We start from the raw sequence: 18,451 nt of genomic DNA, 5'->3' as shown, positions 1-18,451 counted from the left end.
CCGAAGACAATGTAATTTGAGTGTTTATTTCACATTTTAAAAATTATTTCATTCTTCTATAGATTTTTTTTATCCATTGCTAGTCAGCAAAAGTAAATATTCTTCCCGTTTTCTAGGACTATTTTTTATAGCTAACATACCACACTCTGATGTTCTGATGCTTCTCAAGTAAAAACTTGTTTGAGATGCTTATAAATTGCCTAGTTTATGATAGTTTTTATGTGTTTGCCCAAACATACTGTTTCACTTAGTCTTTCTTGTCTAAATTCTTCTGCTATTTTTCTGATCTTCAGAGACCTAAGACAGTAGTTCTCAAAGTGTGGCCCAGGGCCCCCTGAGAGTCCCCAAGATTTTCGAATCTATGAAACCAACGCTGTTTTCATAATAACACTATAATATAATTTGCATTTTTCACTTTCATTCTCTTATGAGTGTAATGGAAAGTCCTCCAGACACTATATAGAATGTATGCTTAAGAATTCTTTTGTTTTAAAATGTTTTTTAGTTTTCATTTCTAATATGATAAGTGTGCATACCCTTAACCCACATAAGCAAAGCTTTGGGAGTAAAGACTGTAAAGTAGTCCTGAGACCAAAATATATGAGAACTACCGCTTTATGGATGTCTGCTGGCCTAAAGGTATGTTGGTTTTAGTGATTTCATAGTATGAATATTCAGTAAGTGAGAATTGTACTCCAGGAGAATATTTTGCTCTAGAGAGAAGTCAGCAAAATTTTTCTTCATTTCTGAATGTTCTTTATTAACAGATATCATATATTCTGTTGCTTCCATTAATTAATCTAATTGCTTGTTATTGTTAATCATTATTGAACCAGTAACAAAAGAAAAAAAAAATTCTGATATTGAGAAAGGCTATTTAAAATTTATCCAAAAAATAAAATAAATAAAATAAAATAAAATTTATCAAGCAAAGTCTGCCTCATAGTAGAAAGTCATTTTAAAAATGACTTTACAAGTTTTGGTGTTCCTACTAACATTTAGAAATGTGTTATTTATTTCATGTATTTGGAGTTAGGACTTGGATATTTCTGACCCTGGCTTTGAGAGCCACAAAAAGTTCTAAAAGTATGAAATGTTTATTAAATGTTAAGGACTTAAATTCTTTAAATTTAGATTATTAAATGGCATTTCAGCTGCAGTACTATATCTTTATAGATGACATAAATCATACTTGAATGGCTCACAGTAAATAGTCGGCTAAGGACTGTTGGGTCTGTAAATATAAAGCCTGCATCTCCCATTCCTCCTCCTTGACAGACTAATCAGTAATCAATCAGCACTGTTTGTCACTGAATCTTAGAAACCTCAGCACAACTACTAACAGTCATCAGAGCTCATGATACTCATGATAAAAACCGATTTTCCTCCTTGGGCTTCAACCTGGGGCATGCAGAAATTGTGATGATCTAATTCTACAAGAAGTTTTTTATTTTAAAATATTTAGAAATCATGTGGGGCAGAAAAGGTAGAGTAGCAATATTTATATAGAAGTTATTCATCTCTTAAAATTTATCCAGTATTTCTCCAAGGGAAAAAATCAAGTTGACTGGAAAAATCGAGACTGTATTTCTCAGTTTTTAATTTTTGTTTGTTGGGCTTTCTCACTTGTAGTCCCAAGCACCCTGGCATCTCGACAGTTCTCAAGAGCCAAGTGATGTCAAGAGCTTTTCTGAGGACAAGCACTTGAACAGATTCAAATGGGGCCTTGTCCTGACCTTTAGGCTTTTCATTCCAATGGCCTAATTTTAAAGTTATAAAGCTCTGGAGTGATGATTAAATTCCCACTCTAATTACCTTTGAATCAAAAGATATGGCAGGAGAGGCCAGGCCTGGTACTTGGCAGCCACTTGCCTTTAGAAAATACCTGCTTATTAAAATGCTTGCCTTCCCATCCAGTCCAGTATGATTACTCTTATATTATTTTTGTTCCAGAGAGCAAAATTGCTACACTCTTTTCATGGGCTGTTGAATAAAACAAGCTTCTCAATTCTAGGCATTGGTATATAAATCAGCTTGTAGTGTTCCCTTTCATTTTGTTTGGGTCATGGGTAATACTGACCACAGACCTGCTACACAAAGATAAAAAGATACAACACGTTGTCTAGCCTATATTTTAACCCAGCATTTCTCAAACTTTCACGTGTGTGCAAACCACAAGGGAATCATGTTGCTTTGCAGTTTCTGATTCACTAGCTCTGGGGCAGGGCCAAGACTGCAGTTCTAACAAGCTCCTATGTGATGCTGATACTGTGTGATGCCAGTCTGCGGTGTGAAAGAGTTCTACTCCTCTTATATGTAAACTTCTGGATTTTTGTTTTCCTTCTAACAAGGTTCCAAAGACTTCAGGCTTGAGACCGATGGAACCAAAAGATATCAAAGCAGTTCAAGAATTAATCAACAGTTACCTGAAGCAGTTTCATCTAGCTCCAGTGATGGATGAAGAGGACGTAGCCCACTGGTTCCTCCCCCAGGAGCACATTATCGACACGTTTGTAGTGGAGGTAAAGATAAGGTGATGAGATAGTCCCGAGAAGTATGAAATCCTATGCAGTTAAGTTTATTTGCCAGAAAGATCTTAGAGTATCCATCTCTTTCTCTTCCTTCCTGACTTACTGCTTCTGCACCAGATTTCTGCTCACCCTGATAGAGCCACATCTTACAGTTTCCATTCCTGGACGAGCGTACAGTTTTACTATTTTTTAGTGGGAAACTAGGATGTTACCTGTGTGATTTGTTGCTTTCCTCCTTTTTCAAAAGGCCAGTTTGGATGACCTCATCCTGGGTGGATACATCCCAAAGTTTAATATTCTTAGGTTTTGCAAAACTGGTTGGAACTGAACTGCTTTTGGTTGAGGTGTCATGATTGAACCTCTTAACCTTTGTTCAAGGGAAGAAAGGAAAAGTAACAGTTTAGGTTTTCTGATTATTGGTTAGATGAATTTAACAAAGTGCTTTTTAAACCTTTTTTAAAAAAGCTTGGAATTTGTTGTTCAAATGGCATCTCACTTGGAAGCTCGTTTGGTTGCAGTGAGGTTGAGCTGAGAAGATGGTAGGTTTTTGGAGGAGAGAAAAGAGTGGGAGCAGCCAGTTAGAAGCCACTTTAGTGGTCTGTGCTCATCACTTGCAAACACTGAGCCGAAGTGTCTACTGAGCGCTATCAGGCATTGTCTGGTTGTAGGATCATAGGCCCAATTAGGGCAGTAATGGTGGGAGCCAATGGTGGAGGTGAAATCAAAGGATATTTCTGAAGAATAGCTGAGCAGTCTTTGTTTCTAAATTTTTATTTCTAAAATAAAACAAGAGTGGACATCTTTGTACATAGATCTTTATGCACTTGTGTAAGTTTCTCTAGGGCAGTACTTCTCAAATTTTTGACCTCAAGACCCTTTTATTCTCTGAAGAATTATTGAGGACTCTAAAGAGCTTTTATTTTTATGAATTATATCTATAGTATTTACTGTATTCAAAATTAAAACAATTTTAAAATATTTTTATTTAATAACAATGTAGCAATAGTAAATCCATTACATGGTACCTAAAGAACATATTTTGTATGAAAAATAATTATTTTGCCAAATAACAAAATTAGTGAATGAATGGTATTGTTTTACATTGTTGCAAACCTCTTTAATGTCTGACTTAATAGGAGACAACTGGGTACCCATCATCTGCTACTGCGTTCAATCTCTATATTATTGTTTTAGTTGAAGTATGTGAAGAAAATATTTCACATGAAGTATTAAAGATACAAAAAAGAATGAGTATTTTAATAACTTTTTCAGATAACATGGATAGCCTTTTATCTGAAATCATATCAATCAACATTTTATACTCTGTTACATTTAAATCCATTGGTTTGTCTTGTCCTTTAAATGAATCTTTTACCCACGTATGAGTTTGTAACATCATGCATTAGTCATTTGGGAAATATTTGTTCACTAAGTTACATAGATCTTCCAAATATTAACATTTTGTTATATGATATATAAAAAAATCATATTCATCGATAGCATCACCATTGTCATCAGAAAAGTCTATAATAAAGCTCGTGATGGAAGATACAGGTTTTTCAAACTGTAACTTGCACCTAAAAGCTCAAATTTTATCATTGGCAATAAATCTTGCCAGATTTTTCCTTGAAATGACAAGCTCACATCATTTATTTTAAAGAAATTGTGCCAAATACCCAAGTCTAAATGACCGTAGGTCGCCAGCTCTACTTTGAAGTAGCGTTCTGTGAAAAAGTGGCCAGTTCAGCTCACAGCTCAGTTGCGTAGGGCTTGTCCTCACGGCAGCCTCTATGTTTCAGTATGCAGCAGGAGTATGTATGCGTGCTTCTTTCTGTTTTATCACATGCATTATTAAAAAGATTTGTTCTTTTGGGTCAAAAGTTAATAAAATTAGTCATTCTTAATGCTTCATCAAGGACATGCTTAAGTGAAACTTACTTCTTTCAACTGCGAGGGTTAAAGGAATGCGATATGTTGAAGAATGTGATGATCACTGGCATGGTTTGGTGCTGCGGCCTTGTCTTGTGCTAAGACACCAGGAGTTTTACCCACCAGTGCCTTTCCTAACATGGTGAATAAGGCAAATAACTTCTTAGTGTTGTTATGAAAACAGTTTTGACCTGACAATTCTGAAAGGGTCTCAGGTGGCCTCAGGGTTCACAGACCACATTTTGAGAACTGCTGTCCTAGGGTAGCAGTTCTATATATACTTAGAACTGCTGAGTCTAAGGGTCAGACCCATCTCTAACATTATTAGAGATTACCAAATAGCTCACCAAAGTACCTTATTAGCAGTATATGAGAGTTCATGTTTCCTCACAGCCTCACCAACACGTTCGTATTATCAGCCTTAATTTAGGTCTGTCTGATGGGTATGAAACAGTGTCTCATTTTAAATTTATATTTTTTAATTACTAATGAATTTCACATCTCATAAATATGTTAGCCATTTTTATTTATTATATGAATTTGCTGTTCATATAGGTTGCTTATTTTTCTTCTTGACTATAGTTTTCTCACAAATTGTGAAAGTTTTTCTATATGCTGAATACTAATCCTTTGTATTGTGTTCTATTTCTGGGTTCCTCTATTCTATTCCATTAATCTCTGTGACTGTCCCTCCATCAATACCACACTGACTTGATTACTGTTAGCTATAGTAAACCATGATATTGGGTAGAGTAATTCCTCCCACTTTATTCTTGTTTGTCAAGATTCTTTTAGCTAATCTTTTTTCTTTGCCTTTCCATATACATTTTAGAATAAGCTTGTCTTTGTCTACCTTGCTGGTATTTTGATATGAGTTACCTTAAACCTATAGATAATTTGGGGAGAACTGAAAAGTCTTCCAGTCTATGAACATGGTATATTTCAACATTTATTTGGATCTTTTAAAATTTCTGTTATCAACATTCTGTAATTGTCAGTATTCAGATTCTGTACATGTGTCTTAAGTGTATGCCTAAATATTTCACTTTCTTTGGAGTGACCGTAAATGATATTGTGCTTTTAATTTCAGTTTCTTCATGTTCTTTGTTAGTATATAGAGATGCAATTGCTTTTTTTGTGTTGATCTTGTGTCCTGCAACCTTGATGAAATCACTTATTACTTTCAGGAGTTTATGTGTAGATTCCTTGGGATTTCTATGTAGACAATCATGTCATCTGCAAATAGGAACAGTTCTATTTCTACCTTTCCAATCTCAATGGCTTTATTTCTTTTTCTTGCCTTATTGCAGGGGCTAGATCTTCCAGTGCTTCATTGAATAGGAGTGGTGAAGTTTCACATCCTTGTCTTGTTCTTAATATTAGGTGAAAAGCATTCAGTCTTTCAACATGAAGTATGATGTTAGCTGCAAGTTTTTTGTGAGATGCTCCTTATCAATTTGAGATCATTCCCCTCTATTCATAACTTGCTTAGAATTCTAATGAATGTGTGTTGCATTTTGTCCATTGCTTTTTCTGCTTCAATTGTTACATGATTTTTCTTTTTGTATTCTGTTGATACGATAGATTACATTGATTTTTCAGATGATGGATCATTCTTGCATACCTAGAAAAAATCTACCTGATCACGGTGTTCAATTCTTTTTATACATTGTTGTATTTGTATTGCTAGCATTTTATTGAGTTCATAGGAGGTATTGGTGTGGGGTTTCTTTTTTTATAACATCTTTGTCTGGTGTAGGTATCAAGATAATAATGACCTCATAAAATGAGTAGGGAAGTGTCAGCTCCTCTTCTATTTTCTGGAAGAGATTGCATGGATTTTGTGTTAATTCTTTAAATGTTTGGTGGAATTCTGCAGCTGAAGCCATCCAAGCTTAGATATTTTGGGGAAGTTTTAAAACAGTGAATTAAATTTCTTTAATGGTTACAGGACTATTCAGATGATCTATTTTATCTTGATTGAGTTTTAAGAGTTTGTGGGTTTTGAATAATTGGTCCATTTCTTCTAAATTGTTGAATTTATGAGTATAAAATTGTTCATAGCATCCCCTTGTTATCCTTTTAAGAATCTGTAGTGATATCCCTTGTTTCATTCATGATATTGGTAATTCATATCTTCTCTCTTTATTTTTCTCAGTCTTGTTAGATTTGTATCCATTTTATCAATTATTTTCCCAAAGAACCAGGCTATTTTTTAATTGATTTTCTCTATTTTTCTCTATTCTTAATGTCATTGATTTCAGCTCTTACGTTTATTATTTCCTTCCTCCTGCTTGCTTTTGGATTTATTTTGCACTTTTCTAGTTCCTTGTGGGAGGGATTATTGAGAACTTTCCTTGTTACAATTATGCATTTAGTTATATAAATTTCCCTCTCTGTACTGCTTTAGCTGCATCCAGTATATTTTGGTATGTTGTGTTTTAATTTTCATTCAGCTCTATGTATTTTTAAGTTTCCTTTAAAACTTCCTCTTTGGCCTGTGACTGTTTAGAACTGTGCTGTTCAATTTTGATGTGTTGAGAGATTTCCTGTTGTCTTTCTGTTACTGATTTCTAGTTTGATTCCATTATGGTTAAAGAACACACTCTGTGTGGTTTCAATTATTTTAAGGTTCTTGAGGTTTGTTTTATAGCTCAGAATATAGTCTATCTTGGTGAATGTTCTATGGGAACATGAAATGTGTACATCACTGTTGTTGAGTAGAGTGTTTATATATATGTCAGTTTGATCAAGAAAAACTAACAGAGTTGGAAGAAAAAATAGACAAATCCACAGTTACATGTGGGGACTTCCACATCCCTCTCATCAACTGATGGAACTACTAGAAATAAAATCAGCAAGAATACAGAAAATCTGGATAACTCAATCAATCAACAGAATCCAAGTGACATGGTACGTCTTTTTCTGTCTTTCAACTTATCTATATCATTGAATTTGAAGTGAGTTTCTTGTTAGCAGCATATAGTTGGGTCATGTTTTTTAATCCACTCTACAAATCTTTCTTTTGATGGGTGTATTTAAACCATTTGCATTTGTGATCATTATTGATATGTTAGAGTGTAAATCTACCATTTTATCATTTGTATTCTGTTTGTTTCCTCTGGTTCTTGTTCCTCTGTTTCTTTTTCTTGCCTTGCTGTGGGTTTCTTGATAATTTTTTTAGGATTCTGTTTTATTTATAGTGCATTTGAGTGTATTTGTGTAGTTTTGAAGATGGTTGCTCTGGTATAATATACATATGTGACTTATCATAGTTTGTTGATGTCAACATTTTATCACTTTAAGTGACCTACTTCTGTTTAGGTATCTTTACTTTCTCTACTTTTAAATTATCATTGTCTTAAGTAGCAGAGGTGTTATAATTCTTGTTTCAGTCATCATGCATGATTTATAACACTCGTGATGAGAAGCACAGTTTATTATATCTACCCAAATTTCTGCTCTTTCTAGTGTCTTCTCTTCCTTTCTGATGGACCAAGATTCCTTCTTTTATTATTTCCTTTCTATTTGAAGAAATTCCTTTAGCCAGTCTTAAGGGTATGTCTGCTGGTGACAAATTCTTCTAGTTTTCATCTGTGTGAAATTGTCTCAGTTTTCCATTCATTCCTGAAGGATAGTTTCACCAGATACATAACTCGTGGTTGACAGTTCTTTTCTTCTGGCACTTAAAAAATATTGTGCCATTTCCTTCTGGCCTCTGTGCACTGTTTCTCTATGGCTGTTTTTAAGACTTTTCTTTGTCTTCAGTTTTCAAAAGTTTATTTATGATCTGTCTTGGCATGGATTTCTTTAGGTTTGTCCTGTTAGGGTTTTCTAAGCTTTTTGAATTTGTAGTGTCTTTTGCCAAGTTTGGGTCATTTTCAGCTACTATTTCTTCACATACTCTTTCAGCCTTACACTTTCTCCTTTACTTCTAGGACTCCAATGATAAGAATGTTGGGTCTTTTGCTATTATCCCACAGATCTCTGAGGCTTACTTATTTTTTATTTTCATTTTTTAAGTCTGTTTTCTCTCTTGTTCATTTAGGGTAAATTCTACTGGCTTTTCTTCAAGTTCAGTGTTTCTAGCCTCTGTCATCTCCACTCCACTATCAAGTCCTTCCAGTAAATTTTTTAATTTCTGTTCTGGCATTTTTCAAGTCTATAATATCCATTTGGTTCTTTTTATAACTTTTCTTTTTTTGCCAAAATTTTCTATTTTTTCATTTGTTTCAAGAGAATTTGTAATGAATGCAAGTATTTTTATGACAGCTGCCTTACAATCTTGTCAGATTACTCCAACATCTGATTCAACTCAGTGTTGGCATCCGCTGGCTGCTTTTTTTCATTCAAGTTATGATTTCTTGTTGGTATGACAGGTGATTTTTATATTTATCCTATACATATTGCCTATTATGTGAGGAGACTGTGTCTTAGTTACATCTTTTATTTTAGCAGGTAGTCACTCTGTTTATATGAGCATACAGGTTCTGGTCTCCTTTGTTGGCTGTTGTTCCAGTGACAGTTTAGTTTTCAGGAAATTTAATTTTCACAGTATTATTTTGGTCTGCTTGGTCTGTCTGGTGTGTCTGGGACTCCCAACAACCCCTGCTACTACTGTCTGAAGAATTGGCAGGGGGTTCCCCAGACTGGGCAACCCAGTGTCTTGGGTAGGAGGGACATCTCAGAATTGTGGGCTCAGGAGGCTTCCCTGGCTGGGCATTTGTGGTAGGATCCCCCTAGCCTGGAGGGATTAGAAAGCACTTCAGGCATGGGTGCTGCTAGTGAGAGGACCCCCCTGCCAATCCAGTGTCTCAGGATGGGGAGGGGAGTTGGAGAGTATCAGGGCCACTGGTACAAAAAGGCTTCCAGGGCTAGAATCCCTCTTGCCAGTTCTGCCTGGCCACCCTAATGCTTCTGTACTTTTAGTTTTGTTCTTAGGTATATTATAGCTTTTGTTAGTGTTGTAAATAGAATGTTTTTTTAAAAAATATTATTACATTTTCTAACTGACTGAAGTGAGTGAATAGGAATGCTAAAGATTTTCGTGTATTAACGTGTTTAGAAAATTTACTGAACTCTTATTGGCACTAAGATTTTGTTGAGATTTTCTGTGTATCCAAACATTATATGGTAATAATTATACTTTATCTTTTCCTTCTTAATCCTTATATGTCATATTTCCTTTTCTTTTAGTATTGTAGTGGTACAAAATAGATACCAAAAGTTCACCTTCATTTTGATCTTGACTTCAACATTTAGCCATTAGAAGTTTTTGCTATAAGTTTTTGGTAGCTTTCCTTTATCTGGTTAATCAGGTTCATTTCTATTCCTTGTTCACTAGTTGTTTTTATTTTGTTTTGTTTTTTAATCATGAATTGGTGTTGAATTTTTTATATCAATTTTATTGAGGTATAATTTACATAAAAGAAAATGCCCAGATTTTAAGTGCAGAGTTTGATGAGTTTTGACAAATGAGTATACCTACATAACTACAATCCAAATTAAGATATAGAATCCAGAAAGTTTTCTTGTGTCTTTTTTCAGTCCTTTTCCACTCTCACACCCAGGCAACAAGTGATTTTATTTCTGTCACCATAGATTTGTTTTGCCTGTTCTAGGACTTCATGTAAGTGAAACCATACAGTATGTACTCTTTTTACATCTGGCTTCTTTCCCTCAATATTATTTCTGTGAGATTTATTTATAGTTTCATGTGTCAACAGTTCATTCATTTTTATTGCTGGTAATAACTTGTGTGAATATACCACAATTAGTTTATCCATTCTCCTGCCAATAGACATTTGGGTTATTTACAGGTATGGTTGTTATGAATAAAACTGCTGTGGGCAGTTGCATACCAGTGGTTTATTTATTCTTGAAAAGAGGGTGCATGTATGTCTAACTTCATAAGAAAGTGCCCAGCAGTTTCGAGAGTGGTTGTACCATTTTATGCTGCCACTGGTTGCTTGATCCACATCCTCATCAACACTTGGTATTGTCTTTTTTTAAAAAAATTTTAGCCAAGTGAATGGTGTATCATTGTGGTTTTAATTTTTACTTCCCTGGTGACTGGTGGTGTCGAGTATTATTTCATGTGCTTATGGGCTATTCATATATTTTATTTGGTGAAGTGTCTCTTCAAGTCTTTTTATTGAATTGTTTGTCTTACTGAGTTGTAAGAGCTATTTATATACTCTGGATAGAAGACTTCTGTCTCCTATATCTATCTATCTAAATATCTTTCTATCTCTAATGAATATTTTCTTTCAATCTGTGGCTAGCCTTTTAATTTTCTTGATGGCACCTCTTTATGAGAAGATATTCTAATTGTGATGAAGCCCAGTTTATCAATTTTTTTTTTTTTAATAGTTGGTGCTCCCATGTCCTATCTATCTAAACAATCTTTCCCTCTTCTAAAGTCAAGGGGCTTTTCTCCTCTGTTCTTTTTGGAACACTTTATGACTTTTATGTTTTGGTCTATGGTCCATGTTTAATTACTTTTTGTGTGAGGTAGGGAATCAAGGTTCTTTTTTGCTAATACAGCTATCCAGTTGATCTAGCAGCATTGTTGAGAAGACTACCCTTTCCCCATCGAATTACCTTGACACCTTCATGGAAAATCAATTGACTGGATAAGTGTACGCCCATTTCTGGACTCTGGCCACAGGTCTACATATCTATCTTTATTCCACAACCACACTCTCTTGATTATTGTGGCCTTATACTAAGTCTTGAAATCAGGTAGTATAAGTCCTCCAAATTTGTTCTTTATTTTCAAAATTGTTTTGGCTCTTCTAGGTCTTTTGTATTTCTATATAAGTTTTGGAATCAGGAGGTCTTTTATTACCACAAAAGCCTGCTGGGATTTTTGTTGGGATTTTAGATCAATTCTAGGAGAAATGATCTTGGTAATATCACAGTATCCAATCCATGGATACTGTATAATTCTCCATTTACTTGGGTCTTCTTTAATTTCTCTCAGCAGTATTTTGTAGTTTTTCGTGGGGGAGGTCTTGCATATCTTTTATTAAATTCATTCCTAAATATTTCATGCTATTTGATGCTATTGTAATCTGTGTTTTAATTTCACTTTACACTTGTTTCTTTTTAGTATATATAAATACTCTTAATTTTTGTACACTGACCTTGTATATTACAACCTTGACAGATTTACTTATTAATTATAGCAGATTTTTGGTAAGTTTGAGGATTTTCTACATAAATAATCATGTCACTTGTGAAACAAGACAGCTTCAGTTTTCCTTTCCAGACTTTTACCTTTTATTTGTCTTGCCTTATTGTACCAGACCTTCAGTACAAGGTTGAATAGAATTGGAGAGTAGACATCCTTGACTTGCTAACAATGTTAGAGGGGAGATTGTTCAATATAACACCATTTCGTATGTTGTTGTCTGTATGTTTTTTGTGGATGCCCTTTATCAAACTGAAGAAGTTGTCCTCTGTTCCTAATTTGTTGAGAGCTTTTAATCATGTCATGTATTGGTACTGAATTCTATTCTGTGCTATTTCTGCATCTGTTGACATGATCTGTTCATTTGTCTGTTCATTTGTCAAATGTAAACATTTTTGCATCTCTGGTTTAAGCCCTACTTAGGAATATTATATTTTATTTATACACAAATATACACATTAGATTTGCTAATATCTGATTTAGGATCTTCATCTATACTCCTGACTGAGGTTGGCCTTTAATTTCCCCTTCTTACCCTGTCCTTGTCCTATTTTTGATATCAAAGTTAGACTGACTGATGAGTTGAGGAGTTTGCCCTCTTTTTCTTTTCTTTAGAACAAGTCATATAGTGTAGGGATTATTTATTCCTAGGAAGTTGTTAGAAGTTGCCTGTAAAGACCTAGACATGGTACTCTCTTTGTACATAGTTTTCTTGTTTTTGTTTTTTAAATCAGTCTTTACAATTGATTGGATCTGAGGAACAATGGGACAAAGGTGATGACTGTCTCACTCTTTCTTAAAAGTTGGGTAATAATTCCTGTAACATTTTAGCAGCAAAGGAGGAAAGAGTAATTTCATCATCAATGTAAACATGAAGAAGTAGTTTTCTAGAAAGCAGATGATGCAAATGGGCCAGGGAAAGCTGATCAGGCTCTAGAGGTACCTGCAGCAACCTCAGCCTTTGAGACTGATATTGATAAATTTGTAGGAGAATCTAAAGTCTTTGTTAAACCTGAAAGATTAGGTCTTTAATTCATCTCTAATACTCACCTATTAATCCAGAACAATAGAGGATTAATGTAAATTAACCCCCTTAATTTCTAAATGCCTGAAAAAAGATCTAATAAATCAGAAGCACTAAACAATCAGATGATACGTTCCTCTGGAATTTTCTTTTGTGCTGAAAGAAGTATCTGCTATGGCATGCATGTGGTCTAGGCTTCCATAGCCATACAATTCAAATATATCGTATATCCCAAAAGGCTGCAAGGCCACTACAGCTAATAAAAACAACCCAAACAGTACTGGCTAATTTTTTATTGAAAGGTTTGCCAGTGATGATGAAATGAATACCATCTTTATGTCTCTCTTTATTTCTGACAGCTGTAGCATTTCCCAGTTATTCACACATGTGTATTTTGGTGCAATACTGTACTTACAAGACTTTTTACAGGCTTCCAAGAAACAGCTTCCAGGCTCTACTCAACTTCGGTTTAAGCTGATAAAATTCTTGCCCTGTGCTAAGGAAGTTTTAGATATTATACAGTATCCTTTAGTTGGAGAAGACAGCCTTCTAATCCTCAGAGTTCTTCTCTCTGCAAACACAATCCACTCTCTATGTAAGTCTACAGAACTGACTCATTAATGTCTGAGGGAAGCTTTCTTTTCAGGACATTTTCTGTCCTAAGAACTTTATGTAGAGAAGAGATAACCTGCCGCAGGGAGCTGGGGCTGGCTGCAGCCAGTTACTCCAGAGACCGCGGGAAAATTCCAAAAAGTCCAAACAAAACAAAAAGCCAAGTTTTCAAGCCACAGAGCCCGGGCGGTGGCTTCCTTTCCGCCACTACCCAAACTGCTGAAGCAGCGCTGGCGAGGACCACCCACTGCAACACGCTGACAGCCTGCACAGAGAGAACGTACATACTGATGCATTGAGGTCTCTGTCTGTGTTTTTTATTTTCGCCAGCTTCCTCATCCTCTTTCAAGGACCGGCAAACTCAACTGGAGCTGGTCTCTGGCAAAATGGCGCCAACGCGGGGCTCAAATTAGGGGACAGCTACGCAAGATTGCAGCCACCACGGGGCTCGGTAGAACAGAGCGCCATGTTGGATGCTCTGCTCATTGAGTGAAGAAAATCCACCGGCATCGCCTGAGCCCCGCTCCCGAGAAGGGCGCCACTTCCCCCGGGGAGGGGGACAAAGACCCCCTGCCACCGGCCCATGAGGATATTGCCGTGAAAGGCTCAGCGGCTGCAGCAGGAACCGGACCCGGCACTGGAGTGGCAGCAGCAGCAGCGGTACCGCCTCCTCACCCTGCGGCGGCTTCGGCGGTGGCGTCAGCGGCGGCCCCTCCTCACCCGAACATCAGGGCCCTCCAGACCCAGGCGCCCCAACAATATCTCCTCAAGCCAAAGCCCCAGGACCCCAAGGACTGCATTTGCACACCCTCCCACCCAACTCCTCCTCGGGACCTGACCTGACTAAAGGACATTTACCAGCCAACTGCTCCCACCAACTCGCCCTAAGAGAGCTGGTCTGCCTGCTGTGTTCGTCAGACTGCCCAGTGGAAGAGAAGATACTCTGCTCATTTCATCTGATCTGTGGACTGTGAAACCCGCTGCCACAATGAATAAACATCAAAGAAAAGATACCAGAAATATGAAAAATCAAGAAAGTACACCACCCAAAGATAATAAATCTCAAGCTCTATATCCTGTAGAACAAGAAGCCCTTGAAATGACTGACAAGGAATTTCGAGTGATAATTCTAAGGAAACTGAATGAGATACAAGAAAACTCAGCTAGACATCATGATGAAACGAGGAAAAGTATACAGGACCTGAAAGAGGAAATGTACAAGGAAATCAATGCCCTGAAAAAGTAGCAGAACTTGCCAAACTGAAGAAGTTATTCAGCAAAATAAAAAATGCAATGGAGAGTTTAACCAGCAAGCTTGTGCAAGTTGAAGAGAGAACCTCTGAACTTGAAGATGGGCTGTTTGAAATAACACGAGCAGAAAAAAAAAAAAAGAAAAGAAAAAAGAATCAAAGGCATTGAAGAAAATCTGAGAGAGATATCAGACAACATAAGTGCTCAAATATCCAAGTCATGGGTATTCCAGAAGGGGAGGAAAAAGGAGATTGCATTGAAAACATATTCAACAAAATAGTGGCAGAAAACTTCCCAGGTATAGGAAAAATCACAGATCTTCAGATCCAGGAAGCTCAATGATCTCCAAACGTATTCAACCCAAAAAGGTCTTCTCCAAGACATGTTATAGTCAAATTGGCAAAACTCAAAGACAAAGAGAGAATCTTAAAAGCTGCAAGAGAGAAGCGTCAAATCACCTATAAGGGAGCCCAAATCAGGCTAACATCAGACTTTTCATCACAAACCCTAAATGCCAGAAAGGAATGGGATGATATATTCAAAATACTAAAAGACAGAGATTGTCAGCCAAGAATACTCTACCCTGCAAGGCTATCCTTCCAAAATGAAGGGCAAATAGTATATTTCTCAGACAAACAAAAACTACGGGAGTTCACTACCACACGACCACCCTTACAAGAAATCCTCAAGGGAGTACTGGGTTTGGTTCCTGAAAAATAACTACCACTGCCATAAAAACCCAAGAAAAATCTAAACCCACTAGTATAATAAAAATGGCATTCAAGAAGAGAAAAAAAACAAACAAAAAGGCTATCTACAACCTAAGGAACCAATAAACACAGAAAACAAACAGTAAATCAGAAAGCAAGGAACAAAAGATACCTAAGACAACCAAACAACAATCAATAAAATGCTAGGAATAAATCAACACTTTTCAATAACAACTCTTAATGTAAAAGGCTTAAATTCACCAATCAAAAGACACAGACAGGCTGACTGGATTAAAAAGGAGGACCCAACTATATGCTGCCTTCAAGAGACCCACCTCACCCATAAAGACTCACACAGACTAAGAGTGAAAGGATGGCAAAAGATTGACCATGCAAACAGAAAAGAAAAACGAGCTGGAGTAGCTATTCTTATATCTGACAAAGTAGACTTTAAAAACCATAAAAAGAGACAATGAGGGACACTACATAATGATAAAAGGACTGATCCATCAAGAAGACATAACAATCATAAATATGTACGCACCCAATGTTGGAGCAGCCAGATTTATAAAACAAACTCTGTTAGTCCTAAAGAAGGAAATAGACACTAATACTATAATAAAAGGGGACCTGAACACCCCACTGTCAATATTGGACAGATCATCTAGGCAAAGAATCAGCAGAGAAACACAAGATCTAAACAATACTCTAGACCAATTAGACTTGGCAGATATCTACAGAACATTCCATCCAACAACCTCAGAATATTCAATCTTCTCATCAGCACGTGGATCATTCTCCAGGATAGATCACATATTAGGTCACAAATCAAGTCTCAACAAATTCAAAAAAATTGGAATTATCCCATGTATTTTCTCAGACCATAATGGATTAAAACTAGAAATCAATAACAAATGAAATTCTGGAAACTATACAAACACATGGAAATTAAACAGCATTTTACTTAATGACATATGGGTCCAAGAAGAAATCAAGCAGGAAATCAAAAAATTTATTGAAACTAATGAAAATAATGATACATCATACCAAAACCTGTGGGATACTGCAAAAGCAGTATTAAGGGGGAAATTTATTGCATTAAATGCTCACCTCAGAAGAATGGAAAGATGGCAAGTGAACAACCTAACACTTCACCTTAAAGAACTAGAAAAACAAGAACAATCCAAACCTAAAGTTAGCAGACAGAAAGAAATCATTAAGATCAGAGCAGAACTTAATGAAATTGAAACCCAAAAAACAATACAAAAGATCAATGAATCAAAAAGTTGGTTTTTTGAAAAGATAAATAAAATTGACAAACCATTAGCATGGCTAAGAAAAAAAGAACAGAGAAGATTCAAATAACAAAAATTAGAAATGAAAAAGGTGATATTACAACTGATTCATCTGAAATACAAGGAATCATTCGAGACTACTGTAAACAACTATACGCCAACAAATTTGAAAATCTGGAGGAAATGGATAAATTTCCGGACACACACAAGCTCCCAAAACAGCCATGAAGATGTGGAAATTTGAACGGACCAATAACAATAAAGGAGATTGAAGCTGTTATCAGAAAGCTCCCAACAAAAAAAAGCCCAGGACCAGATGGATTCACAGCAGAATTTTACCAAACATTCAAAGAGGAATTGACACTGATTCTTTACAAACTATTCCAAAAGATTGAAACAGACGCAAATCTCCCAAACTCATTCTATGAATCAAACATCATCCTGATACCAAAACCAGGTAAAGATATAACCAAAAAAGAAAACTATAGGCCGATATCCTTGATGAATATAGATGCAAAAATCCTCAGTAAAATAGTAGCAAACAAATACAACACATATGTAAAATTATTCACCACGATCAAGTGGGATTCATCCCAGGGATGCAAGGTTGGTTCAAAATATGCAAATCAATAAATGTGATACACCATATTAATAAAATCAAACACAAGGACCATATGATTATCTCTATAGATGCTGAAAAAGCATTTGATAAAATTCAACACTCATTCATGACAAAGTCCCTCTACAAGTTAGGTATGGATGAAAAGTATCTCAACATAATTAAAGCCATATATGACAAACCCACTGCCAATATCATCCTGAATGGGGAAAAGCTGAAAGCTTTTCCTTTAAGAACAGGAACTAGACAAGGATGCCTACTCTCACCACTCCTATTCAACATAGGGTTGGAAGTACTAGCCAGAGCATCAGAGAAGAGAAGGAAATAAAGGGCATCCAGATTGGAAAAGATGAATTCAAACTGTCCCTGTTTGCAGATGACATGATCCTGTATATCGAACAGCCTAAAGCCTCTACAAAAACTCTTGGAGGTGATAAATGATTTCAGCACAGTAGCAGGATACAAAATCAACACACAAAAATCAGTAGCATTTCTATTCTCCAATAGTGAACATGCAGAAGGAGAAATCAAGAAAGCCTGCCCATTTTACAATAGCCACCAAAAAAATAAAATACTTAGGAATTTAGTTAACCAAGGATGTGAAAAATCTCTATGAGAACTACAAACCACTGCTGAGAGAAATTAGAGAGAATACAAGAAGATAGAAAGATATCCCATACTCTTGGATTGGAAGAATCAACATAGTGAAAATGTCCATACTACCCAAAGTGATATACAAATTTAATGCAATCCCCATCAAAATTCCAAAGACATTTTTCTCAGAAATGGAAAGAACTATCCAGACATTTATATGGAATAACAAAAGACCACACATAGCCAAAGCAATGCCGAGCAAAAAAAATAAAGCTGGAGGCATAACACTACCTGACTTTAAACTATACTACAAAGCTATAATAACCAAAACAGTATGGTACTGGCATAAAAACAGACACACTGATCAATGGAATAGAGTAGAGAATCCAGAAATCAACTCACACACCTACAGCCATCTGATCTTTGACAAAGGCACTAAGCCTATACACTGGGGAAGAGACTGCCTGTTTACCAAATGGTGCTGGGAGAACTGGATATCAATATGCAGTAGAATGAAACTAGACCCATACTTTTCACCATACACTAAAGTCAACTCAAAATGGATTAAAGAATTAAACATACACCCTGAAACAATAAAACTTCTTAAAGAAAACATAGGAGAGACACTTCAGGAAATAGGACTGGACAGAGACTTCATGAATACAACCCCAAAATCACGGGCAACCAAAGG

General features: G+C 36.0%; 1 protein-coding gene across 2 annotated transcripts in view; it reads left to right on the top strand.

Annotated features, from left to right (window-relative positions):
- Nucleotides 1–18,451, top strand: part of NMT2 (N-myristoyltransferase 2) — a 63,141-nt gene that overhangs the window by 39,951 nt on the left and 4,739 nt on the right. For both annotated transcript variants that reach the window (XM_063099806.1, XM_063099807.1), the window contains one exon: nucleotides 2,352–2,522. In XM_063099806.1, the coding sequence (XP_062955876.1) occupies nucleotides 2,352–2,522 (171 nt within the window). The remainder of the gene's footprint in view (nucleotides 1–2,351; nucleotides 2,523–18,451) is intronic.

Source organism: Cynocephalus volans, chromosome 6, assembly GCF_027409185.1.
Source record: "Cynocephalus volans isolate mCynVol1 chromosome 6, mCynVol1.pri, whole genome shotgun sequence".
Taxonomy (NCBI): Eukaryota; Metazoa; Chordata; class Mammalia; order Dermoptera; family Cynocephalidae; genus Cynocephalus; species Cynocephalus volans.
Note: the sequence above shows the minus strand (reverse complement) of the source record. Positions and strands in the feature narration are given on the sequence as shown.